The sequence below is a fragment of the Wyeomyia smithii genome, chromosome 1 (assembly GCF_029784165.1).
Source record: "Wyeomyia smithii strain HCP4-BCI-WySm-NY-G18 chromosome 1, ASM2978416v1, whole genome shotgun sequence".
Lineage (NCBI taxonomy): Eukaryota > Metazoa > Arthropoda > Insecta > Diptera > Culicidae > Wyeomyia > Wyeomyia smithii.
The window spans coordinates 175,704,224-175,724,946 of NC_073694.1; the positions used below are offsets into that span (position 1 = coordinate 175,704,224).

Here is a 20,723-nt window from a genome sequence, read left to right on the forward strand (position 1 = left end):
AGGAACCTGCCAAAAAAAAAACACTGCGAAGCCGTTCACCACTCTACACGGTGACAAAAAAGTCCGGTCACACTTTTTTGGGGTCGCCTGTAGCCTACACGTTGCATCTCTCTGGTGCCATCTATATGTCAAATGAAAGGGATAACTTTGCTGCCCAAAGTGGCAGAGTTTCGTTTCTGTGTTCGTTACATTGAGTTGTGAGCCATGGCAGAGTTAAGAGCAGCTGTTATCGCTGAATATGTGAAAGGGTACAAACCCGGACACATACTCAAACACCTAAAACCGCTCGGAATCAATCGGAAATTCGTGTACTGGACCATAAACCGGTACCTAGAGACCGGAGGCACCGAGGACAAGGCACGATCTGGACGACCAAGGTCTGTGAGAACTCCAAGGCTGAAAATGATTATACGAGACCGGATTCGCCGTAATCCCGCCCAATCTGCAAGGAAGCTGGCCGAGAACCTTAAAATGAACCGAGAATCAATCCGCCTGCTTCTGCGCAAGGATTTAAAACTTACACCGTACAAAAAACAGGTGGTTCATGGGGTTACCAAAGCTACAAAGGACAAGAGGTACCAACGGTCGCGGGAGTTGCTCGGTTGGCGCGCAGATGACGAGATTATTTTTTCGGACGAGAAGCTGTTCGTTTTGGAGCAAACAGTCAATCGCCAAAATGATCGAGTTTGGAGTGTGAGCCTCCAGCAAGCTCCTGTGGACAAGCTGAACGTTTCCTGGTTCCAAAATAAGACGTCAGTGATGGTTTGGGGAGCCATTTGCAAGAGAGGAAAAGTGTCTCTTATTTTTATCAATAAAGGGGTCAAAATCAACGCAGCGTACTACCTGGACACGGTTTTGAATAAAAATGTTCTGCCTCAAGGGATCATTCAAATAATACATAACGCTCTAGGGGGTGGGGGGTATTTAGCGGAGCGTTATATTGCATGTGGCAAACATGTAAAATTGCGTTACAGGGGGGTGGGTGGGTATTGAAAATTGCCAAATTCCGCGTTATGTAATATTTGAATGGTTCCCAAGCTGAACTATTATTTGAAGTCGATTACTACTGCTTCCAGCAAGATGGCGCCCCATCCCACACCGCAAAGGTTGTTCAGGCGTGGTGTGAGGAAAACTTGACCGATTTCATTTCGAAGAATGAATGGCCTCCGTTGTCTCCGGATCTTAATCCACTGGATTATTTCATGCGGGGATACAAGATGTCGAAGCTGAACGGCTATAAAATAACAAATTTGGAGCAATTCAAGCGAGTTATCACGAAAATCTTGGATGAGATGGCGATGGAGCACGTGCGCGCCGCTTGCGACGACTTTCCGAGACGTCTGAAGCTGGTTCGCTCAGAGAAAGGTGGTGTAATTCCGAGATATCGTCTGTGAAGTATCTTTATGAGTTACTGAATAAAGCTATGAAAACCAGATTCAGATTTTCTTCTCATTCTTTTAAATATTGAGATTTTCCTGTGTGACCGGACTTTTTTATCACCCTGTATATTACATGAAAGCTTGCATGTAATATATTTGATACATGCTTTCTGGAAATCTGCCTGATGCGCTTCGGCCACAATACCAGAGTATCTTAATTCCTATTTCCAGAAGACAACACCCCATAGAACATCCAGCTTTCATTCTTGCTTAATTGTTTCAAATGAAGCAAATTAGCTTCTTAGTTTGCGCCTGTTGTACCATGTGACACGTGTGAAAAAAATCGAAAGCGCGAAACGAAACAAACAAATCAATGTAATCGCTAATGAAAATTTTTTACCACATATTCTTTTGAAATTATCGAAAGCGATAGGGAATCAGTTTGGACTACTGATTAATTATCACGTGAACGATTTTTCCCATCCTTGTCTACAACTTCGCCGAAGACACTATACCGACCAAGCAAAATTCATATGCTAGAACTATTTTTTGACGTTATTGGTTGACCCTGTTTTAGCCATTGCTCTTTTGCTTATTTTCAAACAGTCTCTGATACGGCTTGTTTGATAGGTATAGTGTCGTCAGCGAAGTTGGAGATAATAATTTTGTCCTCCCAAAGAAATATACGCTGTAAATAATTGAAACAAATAATTCTGTTGTTTTTTTTTCTAAAATTCTAATTTTCTTATATCTCTAAATTCGGTTGACTATCAATGTTTAGCTAACATTGTGTAGTTTTCGTAGAAAAAAATAGGTGCCTAAAAAGTGAGGTTTTTGAGATTTATATTTATATTTTAACCGTTTAAAAATATAATTATCAATCTTTTCACAAATTAGTCGTTATAAAAAAATACCAACGGCACAAAATGACATCTTCAGCCCATAGGAAGCCCATTCAATGTTCCAGCCCAATCAAAAATATTTCTTATTATGTATCAGAGAAACATACAAAACTCAGTGTTTTTAGTAAGTTTATCAACGTCTTGCTTCCCTAACACAGACATCAATAAGGTACCCAAAAAATTGATTCTATGCCATTGGACACTAACAACGCATGCAAGCGTTCGTGATGATTAGGTTAGCGGTACAGTTTTTAAAATTACACTAAGGTCTTTTTTTACGCGGGGAATGCGTTTGAAATTTGTACGTTTCCAGATTCGAAATAATACAGTTTTCCAGATTTTTAAGAACCATGCTAAAAAGAACGGTTTTAAAGGAAAACGAGCGGAGTAAAATCGATGTTTGAAAGGAACAAGGGTTCTGCCACCCAGACGTTGCTTGTAGAACTGGTAGGAGTAGAAATGCCGTATCAAATTATGACTGTCTAGGTGCTCGATATGCTACAAGGAACGTCCTAGCCGACGTCTATGCTTAACAGGTAGATAAAAACGACTGTCTAGCGCCTTGCTGTTGGATTTAAGCTTTCATCAGCTAAAATAAAAGAATGAATAGGCATTCCTGTGATTCAAACCCGATCAGTCAAAAATATCAGGATTATAACAAAACTTGATATATTGTTACGCACTTTTTGCATCAACTGGTGTTCTAAACTTGGTCTCGTTAATAGTTAAAATATCAAAATTTCTATCAAAATTACTTACTGATTATAACAAATTATAGCAAGTTTTGTAAGGTTTTTGGCAGAAAAAGATCAGAATTAGTTAGAATGTACACTATTTTGTCAATTGAATAACAAATTCTGTTATAAATATGCTTTAGAAAAACACACTTTTGAACATTCAAGTGTATGATAACAAAATTTGATATAATTCTGTACTTTTTATCATTCTGGCATATCAAGAATATTGCAGACTTTGTAATTTCTATCAAGTTCAGATATATTTGTGATACCCGTTTGTTATAATCGTTTGATCGGGAACTCCGACACGAAATATTTACACAGGAAAACATTCGCGGAATAAAACAACATGTTTGAATTGCATCGAGAAATACTAGTACCGTTTGCGGTAAAAAATTTGACAAAAATTGCCGATTTTCAAGGGTTTACCTTTAATCGCACTGACGAAACTACTCATGCATCATCAATCATAGTAACCAATGAGTTGACAAAAAAAATTTGACAGCTCTATCAGTCAAACTCTAACAGTGATGGCGAAAAAGGTGTAGCTACTCCGTTCAGATGTGTGCACGTTCAAAGAACGGTACCCTGCCGCGTCAAAAAACGGACATCGTGCGGCACTTTGTGGATGCCGGGTATGCCCGTTCCGGCATCTACAACATCTTGACACTAATGGACAACGATCAGAGCATCGAAAGAAAGCCCTGTTCCGGACGGCCAACGACCCTGAGCGACAAGAAGCTTCAAAGGATGCTGAAGAAGACCGAGGGAGAAGTGGCTAAATCGCTGCGTGCACTTGGCCGGGAGGTTGGTGCATGCGGTAAAACAGTGAAAAAGTATCTGGAGAACATAGACATACATGTCAGGAAGCGGCAGTCCCGTCCACTGGTCTCGGAGCTGCAGGCAATGACGTAGCGACAGCGGTTGAATAAGATGGTCAAGTCGATTTCCCCAGCGAGTCACGACGTGGCAGTGATGGACGACGAGACCTATCTCCCCCTGGATGGCAACGACTGGGAGTAAACTTAGTATTTCACTTCTCCCATGAAGGAAGTGGGCTCCGAGGTGAAATTTATTTCACACACCAAGTTCCCCATTAAGGTGCTGCTGTGACTGACAATCAGATAGAAGGGGATGTCAAAGCCGCTCTTCTTTTGCTTCGGGCTGGCCGTGAACGGGGAAATTTATAGTACGAAATGCCTGCCAGAAGTTGCGTCGTTCATCAAGAAATACCATAAGGGCGAAGACACGGTGTTCTGGCCAGATTTGGCGTCGGCCCACTACTCGAAGCGATCGTTGGAGGAGATGGAGCGGCTGAATATCGATGTGGTACCGAAGTCGGCGAATCCGTCCAACGTCCCCCAGCTGCGTCCCATTAAGAATTTCTGATCAAATTTGAAGCGCAAAATCTATTCCAACAGTTTTGTCGCGAAAACGAATTGGAAATTCATACAACTCAATTATCTGTCTTAGTTTTTTTTTCATCACCATCTGAAAAAAGTCCATTTTTTTACCGTAAACGTTACTGAAGTAAAAAATTGTCTAGCGTGGTTTTCAATGATGAAAAAAAGTTTAATCTCGATGATTCTGATGATTCTGAAGACTGTTGGCAAGACAAAAGAAACTAAAACCTGCAAGAGATACTCATCACTTCGGAGGAGGGATCGTAATGGTTTAAGCGGGCATTAGTGCTTCATATAAACCAGAATTAATTCACAAGCGAACTGGGAAATGTGAACTGCTAAAGGAAGCTTTTATTTTTTTTTTTTCACGGAAGACGTAATGAACGAAAATGTTATTTTTCATCCATATATTGCTTCATTTCATATAACCAAGAACATTAAAAAATCAAGTGGTCCATAATATTCCTTTTATGGATTCGTCATCGTACAATTGGACTTGTATCTTATGGAGAATGATTGGAGAATTTGATTAGCAAACATATTAGCACTAGGGTTGCCACCTGATAGGGACATCTAGCCCGGAGATTTTCAAAGTATGGGGAGGGAAGGGAGTATATGGTGCATTGACATGCTTGTTGTGATTTATTTCCACCACATGATCTACACTATTTATTTACTTCATTTATTTTAGCAATTCTTAACAGCCGATCGAATTCGGTGATTTTGGTGACAATGTCAGTAAAATATTTCAAGGAAATTGGGTTGTTTAGCTATTCACGCATTTTTGATTTTATATAACAGCTAAAAGAGTGTAATTTCTGAGCAAATGTGTTTTTTTAAATGTTAAATCATTGTCCTACGATTTTTAAATGAATAATTAAAATCGTTCTAAATCGCTACAATGACAGTTGGTATATGGGTGAACTGTCATTGTAGCGATTCCGAGCAGATTTCGAGAACTTGCATTTCGTGATTTAAAAATCGAATGACGTTTTGCTTAGATGCGTAGTTTTGCTTAGAAATGCAGCTCTTTCAGATGATATTAAAAACTGATATAGCTAAACAACCCAATTAGTAAATGAAGAAGATTCGTCGCAAATTCGACAGCGTTAAAATCTCCTTTGGAGAAATTCTTAAAATGAATGCCGAAATTACTTCGTTAATTTTCTGAGTTTTCCGGCAATGCGTAGAACTTGAAAATAAATTGTTCAATTTATGACTTATGTCGTTTCCAGAGCGAGTTGATAATAATTGCGCTGGCTCAGAGAAATTTCGCTTTCACCCAGAGACCCGGAAATTCTCTCCCAGACCCGGAGAAAATTTGCGTTCACCCGGAGACCCAGAGATCACCTCCCAAACCCGGAGACTTCGGGTGAAACCCGGAGGGGTGGCAAGCCTAATTAGCAGAAAATAAAACAAAAATCACACGCATCTTAGTAAACTGATGACACGATCTTGTCATCCTGGCTCTGTTTTTGCGAAACATCGCCAGAAACTCGCTGAAAACATACTCAAGATGATGCTTTTTACCAAAAATAAGTAAACGTGGCACCTACTTTACTGAACCACATACGATGATGATTATGTTAGTAGTAAAGCAGCGCAGATACTTTTGCTTACTGTTGTTCAGTTGCTATTGTCACATATGAGCGCCCAGTGTCGTTAACCTGAATCACTGAATCGTTACCACCTACATAACCAGTAGAGATATATCACCCGAAGCATGTCTTACTACTGGTTACCTGCTATAGCGTGACAAAAAGATCATACAGCCGACAGTTTCGCCCTAGCTACGAACTCGATAAGCATTGACACATCTGCTGTTAGTTAGGCAGGTTGGGAAACAAAAACAACATGACACAGCGGTGACTCCGGTGGTTCCGCTCTGATATATACGATAATGTTTGCCAATTGCGGAAAACTTACCTTCAGATCATCATCACACCTATCAGTTTTCAGCCTATCGAGTTACAGGGTGAGTGACGGATCCCGTAACTTATTGCATTAGTCGATTGGAAATTGGATACCAGGATTGCAGCTATGATCTGATAGGTGGTTTGTTGGAACCTGTACAGATTGTGACTGTATGTACAGTACTAGGTTTTGTTTTCACTACCTTTTGAGAAGTGTTTGGAAATATGTAGCAGTAATAATGTCATTTTGAATTCTGATTATTAACGTTTTGCTTACCGGTTAAACTAAATGCCGAATACCTAGTTTGTTTCTTATATCTTTTTTTTGTCTTGATACCCAGAAAGTACCGCTAAACTGTTGTCTATAGCAACAGTTTTCGAGTCGCAACGAGGGAGGAAGTGTTAACCATCTGTCGGATTTACTATCCAGAGATTGCTAATGCCTCTAATTATCGATAACACAGTGCAACAATTTTTTTGCCCTGGCTTCTAAGTATGATTTTTTGATGAAGTTTGATGCTAAAATAAATTTCCTGGAGTTTGAACATATTTCAACTTAAGAGGCAACAATGGCGCCATTTTGAATTTTTGAGAAACTGGAAATTTTTGAGGTTTTTTCGACGCCATTTTGTTTTAAGACCAAATATAAAAATTCTAAGTGGTTGTCCTCATATAAGCATCTTTTCACTCATCTTTAAAAAAACAGATCTTAAATCGGACAAAAACTCAGCTCAAAACGGTAATTCTACGAAACCGGGTTTGGTATAGTTTTAGTATATTTCACAAAGTAAAATAATATCGATTATTTCTGAGCATTAATGGTAATTCGCTAATATCCTAAAGTGGAAGTCAAATTATATCTTATTTTGAGTAAAAAAGTCTCAGGAATCGAATGGTAGGTGTCTGATCTACGTAAAATGTCAGCAAAATGTCGATTTTGCCTCAATTCCCCTATAATACAAAAATAGGTTTATTTGCAGTTTCTCGAAAATTCAAAATGGCGCCATTGTTGCCCCTTAAGTTGAAATATGTTCAAACTCGGGGAAATTTAGTTTTGCATGAAAATACACAAGAAAAATATATATAGAAGCCAAGGCAGAAGAAAAAGTCAATTTTTGTTGCACTGTGTAATCATTCATTCTCAGTAATATGTTTTCAAAGTTAGGGATACCATCTGGTCGATGTTAGAAATCAGGACATTTTTTTTTCGGCATAAATTTGATTTACCCTAAGACCTCCTAGCTGGTCTTAAGGTACGATACTATCCTAACATCCCAGCAAACAATTTTGTTGATTTACAGCTTAATAAGCTATTATTCAGTGGATTTTAGCTGAACTATAGCGTAACAAGCCGTTATCCAACAAAATTGTTTGTTGGGATGTCAGTCGAAAAGATTCGAAACTCGGCGTGGGAGGAACTGCTAGTATTAATAGGATCGTAGCGATATCCCTGCAATTGTCCTGTATACTTATAGTTGGCTGCAAAGTGTGTATCCAATAAACAGAAAGATCAGGTTTCGACAGAGAAATGTTAGTACCTGCGCTCATGCTTGTCTTTTCTCCTCAGAAAACCTCTAGAGTGCAGGAGAACATCTTGCACTGCGGAAACAACTGCCGTCACACTAAAGAGCAAATTAATACGCTCATGCTAGAAGAGAGCGACAAACGATTTTTATCTGTTGAGCTACCTGAACACACTGCGGTGAAATCTGAAATCTCTCTCTTGCGAGACAATGAACTATGGTGTACTTTCTCACACGTGTGGACATCACGCACAATAATTACACTGCAGAGCTATCTGCGGTGCGTTTCACAGTTGGTTTCTTGAGCATGGCAGGAAAGGAAAAGAGATTGGGAGAAAAAATAGACTGCGTTGCTCGTTCCGGTCGAATTTACTCTGGTGGAATTCGTTCGTAGCTACACGAGGACTACATTTTTGTGCGGTAGGTTTTTTTCACCTTCCGGACTACTCGCCAGTGGACACTGTTGTGCACTTCTGCGTTTTCTCTGTAGAGTGTTTCACCCCTCTTGTTTCTATCAGATCTGGGGTGAGCTGAAAGTGTGTTTGTCTCTCTGCAAGCTAGTTGGAACACTTTGGAGTGAGAAAGAAGCAGTGTGGTGAAAGCATTTGCTACACGTAGGCACATACTGGAAGGGAAGTGCGCGGTGTGTTTTTTCTCCTCTCCTTTTACATACTGAGGAGAATGACGAGCATGCCTGCGCTTTGCCTTTTATTTGTTCTACGCTCTTTTAAATCGACTGTTATAGATGTGAATTGGTAGATAAATGAGCAAGATAATACTTGTCAGAGAGCCACACAAAGTTTCTAGAGCTCGCGGAATGTATTTCTAAGCGGGACATTTTGGTAAAATGCGGAACTGTCTCGTTCCATCACAATTACCAAATGATTAACGGTTCCAACACCTAGAAGATTTCTTTCGTTACTCCACTGAGATTCTACAGAAAAAAAAACACATTTGTTCACAGTCTCCCGAAATCGAAAAAGTTACTGAGACATTTATTTATTTTATTAAGCGAAACCACATCAATGTTGTGCGGAAATAGTTCAACTGATGATAAAGATTGAAACCTGCACCACGAATGTATGTTGGGCATGACACATTTGAAGATCTAGCGTATTTTCAACGTATTAGGCTGCTTCGAACCACTACAATCATAAAGTATCAACTGGTATTCAGCAGACTGGAAACGTTGTAGCAGTGTAGCCAGCAATCAATACTAATAAGTAGGGTATTGACTAAATGAACGAAAATATTAACTAATCGATGCACTTTCATGAATCCGGCCATTTAAAAACATCAACGAATCATTAACAATTAGAAAGGCATTAAATTTATTCACAACATTTTGCATTTAAGTATGACTCTGGTTTTATTCATACGCATTCGGTTCTACGTTACTGGCACCATCGTCGGTTAAATCTGTAGCGAAAAACATCGCCAATGGCTGTTTTGACTGCCGACCTCGCTTTCAGAGACAACTCATCGTTCATAAGTACCGGCCTTACGAAAATCAACCACCGTTTTTTGAGCGCCCTCAAACTGATCGTTCACCCGAAACCAAAGTTTCTGATTTCGATCTCTGTCAATATACCAATTGTACAACTGTTGCGTTATACATTTCAAACATTTTTGTGCGAAATCAGAGTAATTATTATGCGTTTTGAGAGGACACATTTGGTTGATTAAGGCTTGAACTTTCGCGTATACATATTATTGCCACGCAACAAATTGGAATATTTTAAGAAAATCAGGACAAATGCTAGAATATGAAAAAGAAATCAGGACACTCAAAAAGGATCTCAAAATCAGGACATGTCCTACTAAATCAGGACGGATGGTATCCCTATTCAAAGAGAGCATTCAAAACTATGGTTCAAATCAAATCTTAAGGCAAATTTCGAACTGATATTATCCATTTTTGACACAATCTGGTAGAGGATTAGGAAGCTAAACGAAAAACATGAAAGAGAATAGTTCTCTACAAATACCATGGTGCAATCTACTGGGAGAAACGTCTGCTTCCTTGCTTCGAACTGACTGAAAAAAAAATATTCATACATAATTCAAAGCAAGTAATTAAAAATAAAAGAAATTTCTCCTATTTCTCACTTAAAGTTATATCCTAAACCGAGTTAAAAATGAATGAAGCGAATACCCAAATTCTGAATTTTAAACGGTTCCAATATTTCAACCATTTATTTACGCGACTACTAGTCCTTGAACCACCACATTTCTCGGCTGCCTCGCCTGTCTCGCAATGGAGCAAACTGCATACGTCCCTTCTCGTGGAGCCCCGTTGAAGGTTGGAACGTATCCTCGTGCTCAGTCAACACGACGTTTAAAACAATTATTCGTCTTCGTTGTTATGTGTTTCATTTCATAATACACTGATGGCGGGCAACTTTTAGCTTAGAACAAAAAAAAATATAATATATGCTTTCTCAGTAAAAAAAAGTACACGTAATCGATTTTTACTCGTGAATCGTAACACCGTTCGCCGTACAGTAACACTATGAACAGCAGCAATTATAATCATTTCCAAGCAAACCCTTCGGCTGGTTGCAATATCTTAAACGCACACGCATGGAATGATCATTACATTCATGCCAGAATTATGTGCCCCACTTTTGCTCCTGAATAGAGGCGTCCGGGACTGTTGGGTCGGGGCCTGGGTGGTTCGTACTTCCGTGCATCTGAAGATTCCAGTACGAGGTCGACAGCAAAAACGTCGATTTCATGTTCACGCTTACATCGGCTTTCACTATACTAGGGTACTAGGATACCTGTAGTCATTCCATGCCCGGACCGACGCCTGACACTGCAGATGATAATGGTTATGCAGTAAAACTTTTCTATTCTGGTCCGCCTATTCACTCTCAGACAGGAAGCCCTCAGTATATAGAACTTTATAAATGCTATCACATGATAAACGAGACCAGTAGTACTTCGCGACCTATATTTGCGTGTCTGTTCTTCGTCTGAACCAAGGAAATGATATATGAATGGAAGCACTAACAACCAGACATGCGAAGGAATTCTCGAAATTAAAATTAACAAAGGATTAAGAACCACGATTTGATTCGACTATTTAGCAGTACATAACTTTAACAACCGGGTTGCTCATGGTTTGCCTTGCACCCTTCAAATCCCCACTCGGTTTCCGGTACAGAAAAAACTCATTTGTTTCAGCACCCAACGATGTTTAGCGTATTTAACGTTTCTCGCATCTGTTTGTGCTTTGTTTGCAGGGAGAATGAACTCGAGGCGAAGCTTATCGTCCAGATGGACGGCAAGAAGACCCGGCTGCTCAAACCGAAGTACGCCGGCGCAGGTGGTGCTCGGATGGACCTGATGAACCGTGGCGGACCGGAACCGTTTAATGATTTTACCTTCGATCACTCGTACTGGTCGGTGGACGAATCGGATGCACACTTCACCCCCCAGGAGAAGGTATTTGAGGATCTGGGGACGGAAATTGTGGATTGCGCGTTTCAAGGTTAGTTACTGTATTGCAAGTATTATTTAAGTTATATTATGACACGGTAATGTTTTTTTTTTGTAATTAAAGTCGATCGTGCATGAATCTGCACCATGTTTAGATGTTGACTCATTAAGATTGCTACAGCTGATCGTGCTTCCGAAGCGGAGGTTGTTCATGAGCAAGTTTAACTGAATGTCGTCAGTGAATAAATTGCCTTTCATGGCGAGTGCCTATACTAGTAATCGACGCTTGAGCTTGAAAATTTTCAGCACAGACCGGCAATAAATTGTTCGATCAAATTGATGGCACATTTTGTTGCTTTTGAAGACTAACTAGTTTGAAACTAGTGGTGGTTATTCAACGATAACTCTTATTTTTAGAGTGCCATTTTCAATTTTGTTCAGAGATTTTTCCGTTTAACGTTTTCCAAGACAATTTTAAGAATATACTCAAAACTTTAACGCATTCCCAAAAGAATATTCATAGACTCAAAAGTAATAAACGGAATAATTCATCTTTTAAAATTGGAAGTTTTGTAATATTTTCCAAAAATATATGAGGACGGTGATGGTCAGGAAAAGTTTTGAAAATAATCAGCCAAAATATTAAATATCCAAATTTGAAAAAAATATCACTTAGAGACCGAAATACAAAAATCAATATGAATGAGCTGAAATTTATAAAAATACCTTGAACTGAGCTAACAGAGCATGGGAACATTGGAAAATTTGTAGAATCATATCATCGCTTACGTTATAAACTAAATCAACCAGCATGAAGACAATATTTAAAGTATTTAGGGCGACATCCATAAATTACCTAACGCAAAAAAGCCAACTTTTGGACCCCCTCCCCCAATATGTAATGAAACGTAACCCCAACACCTACCCCCCATAAAAAATTACGTAACGCTGTAGAAGGATTTGCTTGATAAAAATGCTAGTTTTTGGAGAGTCTCTCCAGTGATTTTTTGTTACGTAAAGCTGAACTCACCTCCCCCCTCCCCTGTGTAACAAATCGTAACGCTCAAGGATGGTTGTGGGGTGGCGTGATCCACTCACAACCAACCCAACTGGTCTAGATTCAATCCTAGCCGACACCGGGAGATTTTCTGAGGCGAAAAATCTCAGGGAACACGCCTTCCATCGCATAAGGAAGTAAAGCCGTTGGCGCCGGTCCGTTAATCAACGGGTCGTAAGATAGGGTCCTGGGTAGAGTCGCCTCCTGGGCATCGGTGTTTGGCACAACAACAGTGGTGGAACTAGACCGACGGAAAATAAGCGAGAATAAAAAAAAGGATACCTCCCCTCCCCCCTATGAGAGTTACGTAATTTATGGATGCCGCCTAAATGAACATTAGTATGAGAACATTGTCAAAATACATTTCAATGAGAAATTTACAACAGTATTTTAAGTTGTGAATTCCAAATAAAAATTGATTTGGGCAAAAATACTCATTTCTAATGATGATTCATGAATGCTTCTAAAGTTGACCTGTCGTAAGGGGTCTCAGGCAGTTGATATTAAAAAATATATTCTCAGTAGTGATGCTGTTTGAGTTTATCCCTTTTCTATATTAGGTGGGTTAGTATAATCGTTAGGATTTGTTAGCTTTCGCAACTAGGACTTATCATTCGTATGGATTTAAATCTACTTGTCAAAAAAGAGAGATGAACTTACAATTATCTTAATTGCTTACTTACTGGCTATAAAGAGAGCTTATCGTAGCAATTTAGGATTGCAACGATTTTTGTCGAAAATTGGTAATAATTTTATCTAATAATTTTACATTCTATATTTCTCAAATTCACAAGCTTTATTTTTGACTTGGTGGCAACATTAAATTATAAGTCAGGAAAAAAGACAACGTGAACATTTCATTAACCCTCCCACCCCCGTGCGTGGCTTTTCGTGATCTTTTGCCAAATCCCCGCGGCCCCCCCTCTATGATCACGTGGTTTAGGAACGGCCTCTGTATATTCTCAATGTGCTCTTTGAAAATAAGTGTTTGAGTTTATCGCTTTATTTTTGTTTGTCGCTGTTTTATGCTTGCCCTTATCAACGGTCATTTACCAGCTACCTGGATTTGTCGGCATCACGTACGAGATACCTATTATGTTTGCATGTGTTAAGTGTTCTTCAACAGACGAGTAGAAAAATTGGGCGGTACAATTGGTACAATTGGAAAATTAATAATATTTTTCGATTTGAAAATTGAATTTTGTTTACCTTGCCTTGCATTTGGCGTGTGGTTGTCGCAACACTTGGCACACTATGCCAAACGACTTGAAAATGCATGAAACGTCAAGATTTAGTTTTATAAAAAAAAATATAGTAGAAAATTCATTTTTTGGGTCTTAGCCGTTTTCTGGGTAATCGAGTACCTAATATGAGATATATTGGAATTGATTGAAATGATCCACAACTTAGGGGCCATCCACATACCACGTGGACAGCTGTGGGGGGGGGGTTGGCTAATGTCCACGGTCCATACATTTTTTTTAGAATTTATATGGGCAGTTGTCCACGGAGGGGGAGGGGGGGGGGTCAAAATCGTTAAAAATCTGTCCACGTGGTATGTGGATGGCCCCTTACTCCAAACCACATGTAAATTATTTTAATGTTTATTGGACATTTTGAACTGGATTTTCTTTAGGGTGGTTTATCAAATTTTTACTAGGGTGGTTCACCTTAGCCTAATGGCCAAAGAGCGTCCCAGAAAATCGATTTCCGATTAAAAAATTTGTTTTCGAAATAACACCCGATTTCGACGTTTTATGCATTTATAGGTCATTTTGCATCATTTTTTTCAATTTTCTCTATTGGTAGATTTTCGAGGGTTGAAAATTCACAACTTTGTGCGCTTTGAGGCACTACTAAATCATGTCCGATTAACCTGTTTCCGGCGGAAAGAAATCAAATTTTACCTTAAAAAAATGACCTTCAAACTCGTATTGCTCAGCAACTACATGCACAATTGACATAAACTGTATTGCATAATGTAGTTCGATCTATTTTTTAACCGTATTACATAAATAGTTTTGTCGTTCAAAACTGCAAGTATAATTGTTAAGCTTCAATCAAAGTTTAGATACGGCACCACCCACCGGGAATGGGTTAAGTTGAAATTTTTCACAGACCAATAAACAAATTGTTTATGGTTGGTTCATAGACGTCCTTCATAGGACATCCTCAAAATGAACAAACTAGGCTGTCATGTCCGAACGAACAGAAGACATGCACAAGAGTGAGCTGTCGTGTGCAACATAAGCAGAGTTGCCAATAAAATTTTCGATTTAATTGGAAAAAGGCTGAGGAACAAACTGGAAAAACTGGATTCCAAATAAATTTAAAAAAAGCAAAAAAAATGATTGTGAGAGTACTTTTCTGTTATGGGGACTGAATCCAGTGACAGTTTTTTATAACTAACTTATAACTTATGACTAACAGCAGCAAATATTAAAATTACGCAATCAATCTACCTCAAAGTTAAGAAAATAGAGCAACATTTTCTTCCGTTACATCAGTGAAGTTTAACTTTCAAATATTTCTGACTTCGCTATCTTTTGGTATCTAGTACTTCTAACAATTTTTTAACTGCTACGCAACAGAAAATAAAAAGAATTTTTTTTTAATAGTCTGGTAAAATCTATTTGTTTGGTTTTATCTCAACCATGTCATGCAGTCTTTAATTTGACCGTGTTTCGTGCGAGAAGATATAATACTGAAAATGCTATTAAGAGTTGTCAAAATAATTTATCAATCTACAAATTTACGTCTTAAAAATATTTCCGAAAATCAATCGGAGCTTCAGTGAATAAAAAAAACTGGATAAAACTGGCAAATATCTTAAAAAACTGGAAGATTTTGAGAATAAACTGTTTGACTGGATCACTTGAAAAAAACTGGAGGAATCCAGTTTAAACTGGAACATTGGCAACCCTGAACACAAGACAGTTTCGTTGCCTTGTGTGAGCTTCAGCTGTATGTGAGCTCTCATGAATAGCTTATTCATAAGGCTGTTAGAGTGAAAAGAGAGAACAGCCGTCAGTATAGTGTCGCACCCCAGTCATTTTCCGAAGCCTGCATGTCATCAAATTTGGACCCATGACCATATCGTTGGCAAATACGGCATTGGGTAATATGTTTTTCACCTCCGCTAAATTTTGTATACAATTTTCAATTTACCCGCACATTATAGATAACATGTGCTTTTTTTTTAAAATGGACTCGCGGTTGAAATGAATTAAATAATTCACTTCGTGATTATTGTTTCATCAAAATACCATAGCCCCTATGCTAAGTAGTTCCTCGTGTATGCCAAGTGATTCTGTCACAGTAATTTCGATATCGTTTACGGTTTGATTGTTGTTGAAATCTTGTAAGACAGTCTTGAACGGTTTGGCGTTATTGGTGTAGTGTAAGGTAAAAAATATATATTTATTTTGACTTCACCAGAGATGGAACTTATTTTTGAAAAATGGTCGTTCTCAGCAGCAGCACTGGCGCGGCAGATTTGGGAAAACTGGGAACATTATTCAAGGGGAATGGTTGCTCTAAGCTTTGGTAAAGGGTCGTTTGGACCCATTTCATTATCCGTACGATACATTTTTTACTTTATTTCACTTCATTTACGTTTGGTTATATTCACTTAGGGCATCTTCTTTTATAAAAAAACAATATCGCAGGCTTAGCCTGGGGGCTAATAGCGATCTCGATCAACTAGATTAGGTCAGAGAATTCGTTATCGATATTGTTTTTGGCACATTTTGCATGTGTAGGATAAGTACAACGATACACCGTGCCCCAGTGCTGAGTCGAGAAAATTTCCTGCTCGAAAAGATCCTCGACTCGATCGGGAATCGAACCCGATATCCGACCGACATCGCTAACCACAGAGCCACGGGGACCACAAATTTTGTTTTATACCAGATCTAAATTGAAAAAAAATTGAAACTGGTATACGTTTGAATACCTCATTTTTAGCAATTTACATATAAGCATTTTGCCTGAGTTGGGGGATAAATAAAACAAAGATTTTTCATGATTATCCACAATTCATTTTTTGTGGTTTTTCTGAAGAAGAAAATGAACATGTTTGTCGTTTTTGGCTTTAAGGAAACTGACTAGCAAAAGGGAGAATTCTGGAAGACCATAACCGTAGGTTCAACTACTTGGTTTGCAACCATCAGCCACCAGGAAGCCAAATATGTTGGCTATTCGTTCATCGCCCTAATTGTAGTGGGACTAGAGGAGGCCTCAAGAGGCAAGAAAAATGTTCTTCGAAGACACTGAACTGAAAACGTTCAAAATGCAGGAGTGGCATTGTGCAGCTCGAATCGAACGATTTTCGCTATTTTCGAGCACGTCACATACTGCCAGTTTTGCTCTAATCTCGAAAGGAGCTGTTAATGTCATTTGTTCTTCAGCTCATCTAACCTGCAAAGTCGAAAAAAATACGGAAAAAGAAAAATAACGCCCACCAGCGATCATTTAGTTTTGTTCGAGTTACTCGAAACGAAATGCGCAATGTCACTCCAGGCTTGTTTCAATATCCTCAACACCGAACCCAAGTTTAAAGAACTGCAAGATTCTGAGAGATTGATGACACGAAAACGGAAGATAAACAACTACGCGATCAAACATTTTTCGCTATCCTCCGAAGCCCTATTTGTAGCAGAAATTTTTAGATCATACCAATTCATCCTGAAAAATGTCACTGACAAAATGTCAAACCGTCGAATCCATGAAGTCTTGTGGATTGTAAATTGTGTGTTAAATGCTTTTTATTATAACAAGTCTCATAAACTGATAGCATGGGGTATTAAATTGTTGACAGTGTGACAGATGTTAGCGGTTTGAAACAACAAGGTTTCAAAAATAGACCACCGCTGAAGATGCCCTTATTCTCAACTTATTTGAACCCGCGTAAAAATCATTTGCGTTATTGTAAAAAATCGTGTAAAAAGCCGCGTATAAGAAGACTTTAGCTTTCAGCTTTAAAAAAGACCCCAGCGTATTCCGATCCCTCAATGTCCCGGCCAGTGAGCGGCATTCGCTTCTTCGGTCGAAGCGAGCTGTAACGCAAAAAAACGTTGAAAAAAACGTTGAAAGTTTCCTTTTAAAAATGGTAAACTTCGAGGCCATAGTTACCACAATAGGTCGCGCTCTCTCCTCTTTTAAAGTACTTATTAACTGTCATTTCAATTTCGCTTCGGTTTCTTGCTCGGGCAGAATATCTAATAAATTTTCATTGGAAACGCTAGAGTCAGAAAGAGATATTTCCCTTTTCCTTTTCGTAGCAATGCGTGGTTTTTTTCTCGTTCCGTAATTCCCAGCAATACGAATAAATATAAAAAATATATCATATTTCAAAATGGGAACATCCATAAATGACGGAGTTTTTTTTAGGTTTTTTGACAATTTTTTTTAGTTACATATTTGCTACGTAGCATGGCTTGATCCCTCAGTCTCCCTCTCGTCACATTTCGTCACGAAACTGCAAACCGCTCCCCCTTCTCCTCTCGAATGATACGTCATTTATGGATGTGCCCTATGTAGTCTTGGGAACCTTCTAGTAGTTTATGAAAAACGCACTGACACAAGCCACAAACATTGAAGCTAATTATAGGACCAATCTACAAGCATCCGCAAACACGACCGAACTGTTGGACAGCCCAAGCCGCACCGAACCTTTCATATTCTAATTTCCAGTTTTAATTTTCATCCCAGTTATGAAAACGATAATATTGCGGAGTATTTCAATATTTGCTGCAGTTTTTCACAGCTTTTCAAAAACCGGAAGTCACCATCTTGGATGTCAAAATGGCATCGAACACCGATGTGTAATTCGAATGATTCATGGATCTGGAATTCAAAATATTTTAGAGAATTTTAACATTTTGTTGACTCCAAACACAGAAGTCGCTAATTCGGTTAGAACATTTTTGGTTGCTTGTCGTCATGTCGGATCCGGAAATACCAATATTGAAGATTTCTCAAGCGTTCCAGAAATCGGCAGTCGCCATCTTGGATTTAGAAATAGTATCGTACTGGAAGTCGTCACTTCAAATTTCAAAATGTCGGACGTTGATGTCCGGTTTCTAGGCATAATTCGGCTTTCAAAAATATCGAAAACAGCGTTATTTTTTTAATTACCTAGCTTTTCAAAAACCAGAGTAGTTATGAATATCGATTTCCGGTTCCTACGCGTAATTCGGGTTTCACCAATATTAAAGGGTTTTTGAATAGTTTTCCACAGGATTATGCTGCTTCCCAGAAATCGGAAGTCACCATCTTTAATTTTACCGAGGCACGCTGACTCCAAAGCCGCAAAATGTGATCGAAATAATGTTGACCTAAAAAAGTATTTAAGAGACGTAGCACGGTGGGACCGAAATGAGAAAAGGCGGACAAAAGTTTTTTTTTGATATTATAGTATATAGGTGTTTTCGGAGAAGTTACCTAATATGTTATTTGAAATAGGATATCAAGGATATTCGTTAAAAATATTATTGAGGTAGTATACAGTCAAAATGAAATCAACAACATCTAGTTGCAAGATATCAAGTTAAGGTCTTCCGCCAAGATGTAGAATCATAAAATTTATGAATTTTTCTCGAAGACACTAAGTTTTTATATTGTAAGACCATTCAGATCTAGTTGAATTTCTTTCAACACCCCCTTGAAACCATTTTTTATGAGTTTCTTGAGTTTGAATCGCATTTTATCGAGTTGGTATTTTCTACAAAGTGGTTGATGCCATCAAAATACAAAACTCTTCTCAAGACTCCAGCATCGTATATCAAACAGTTTGCTTCAAAAATTAGTTTTGTGCCAAAATTTTACTCATTTTTTAATTATTATGTTTCAATGAATGGCACTTTCTGGCTGCCAAAATTAGTATTATTTAATTAGCCGTTGTATACACTAGAAGTGTGCGAAAAATCAAGGCCGGGTATTATCGGGCATTTAGATTTTCGCAGCATTCTTTTCGATCATACCAATCAAATTTCTAATGAGCTTGTAGACGGATTTCACACTAACTCGGCCAGATGTTGACAGCTACCTCTCAGAATTCAACGCAATTTCGTGGGTGTGAACCTTATAAACCAAAACCACTTTGCAAACTTTTTTTTCAAAAACTTTTCTAGACTTACTTTGGAACTAATTAATAATTTAGTTAACTGAAAAGAACCGCAAAGAAATCAAAACAATGGTCGCAGTGGTCCAAATCTTACAAAAAAAGTTCAAAAAAATCTGAGCAGATCGTTTTTTAATTTTTTTTTAATTATATGTATTAATTGAAAAATTAATAAAATTTTGACTACAAACTAATTTTAATAGCAAACTTTCCGATATACAATGTGAAAGTCTTAAAAATAGTTGTGTACAAGGATGGAAAAAATCGTGTCGCATAACAATCATTCGGGTATCATTTCTGAACTTGCTATTCATATGCTTCCCAGCAAGTCGTTGAGAGCAAAAGTGGAACATGGGCCATTAAGTAAATTTTTCAGGAGTAGCGATAAACAAAAACAATCAAATAGTAAATTATTGTCTTCAGCACAGTTGTCCAAGTGATTGAGTACCTACTATAGAATGATGATCTGTTTGTTAAAGGATTCTGTCTCTTCCGGGTGCTAGTATATATATATATATATATATATATATATATATATATATATATATATATATATATATATATATATATATATATATATATATATATATATATATATATATATATATATATATATATATATATATATATATATATATATATATATATATATATATATATATATACATATATATTTGATAACAGCATACGAGTTCATACTGAAATAGGCGGAATGCTTTCTGTTACAGAATGGTCGCGGGTACAATAGTGCCACTTATGTCGTTTTCGTTTTCGCGGTGTAGCTACACTCAAACGACACTTTTGACACCGAAAATGTTTTATTTGATTTTTCGTGCTACCCTTTTTCTGTCTCTCCCTACACTTTTTCTGTCACTGATGACACCCGAAAAAAGCAGAGTGTACTGTATGAAGTTACCAACACATTCACACGTATGTGTCAAAACTGGTTTGCTTTGGTTTTCGTTCCACGTGGTAAAGTGTCAGGTAAATTTTTTCTCAGCACATTTGCGAGATGGACATATGAAATGGAAACGAGACAAAAATGACGAATGCGTTAATCACCAGAACAAAACGAATTGACAGCTATCCCATTATTACGCATACCAATGCAATGACACTGAAAATGTTTTATTTGTAGCTGCAAAGTATAACACGGAAAAAGGGTAGCTACACCGCGAAAACGAAAACGACATAAGTGAGAAAATTCCAAAGCAGACAGATCTTCATCTGAAAGTACTCAAT

At 38.1% G+C, this 20,723-nt stretch overlaps 1 protein-coding gene across 2 annotated transcripts in view; it reads left to right on the forward strand.

The window, feature by feature from the left end:
- Window positions 1-20,723, forward strand: part of LOC129733864 (kinesin-like protein Klp98A) — a 60,417-nt gene that overhangs the window by 19,738 nt on the left and 19,956 nt on the right. For both annotated transcript variants that reach the window (XM_055695428.1, XM_055695429.1), the window contains exon 2: window positions 11,106-11,353. In XM_055695428.1, the coding sequence (XP_055551403.1) occupies window positions 11,106-11,353 (248 nt within the window). The remainder of the gene's footprint in view (window positions 1-11,105; window positions 11,354-20,723) is intronic.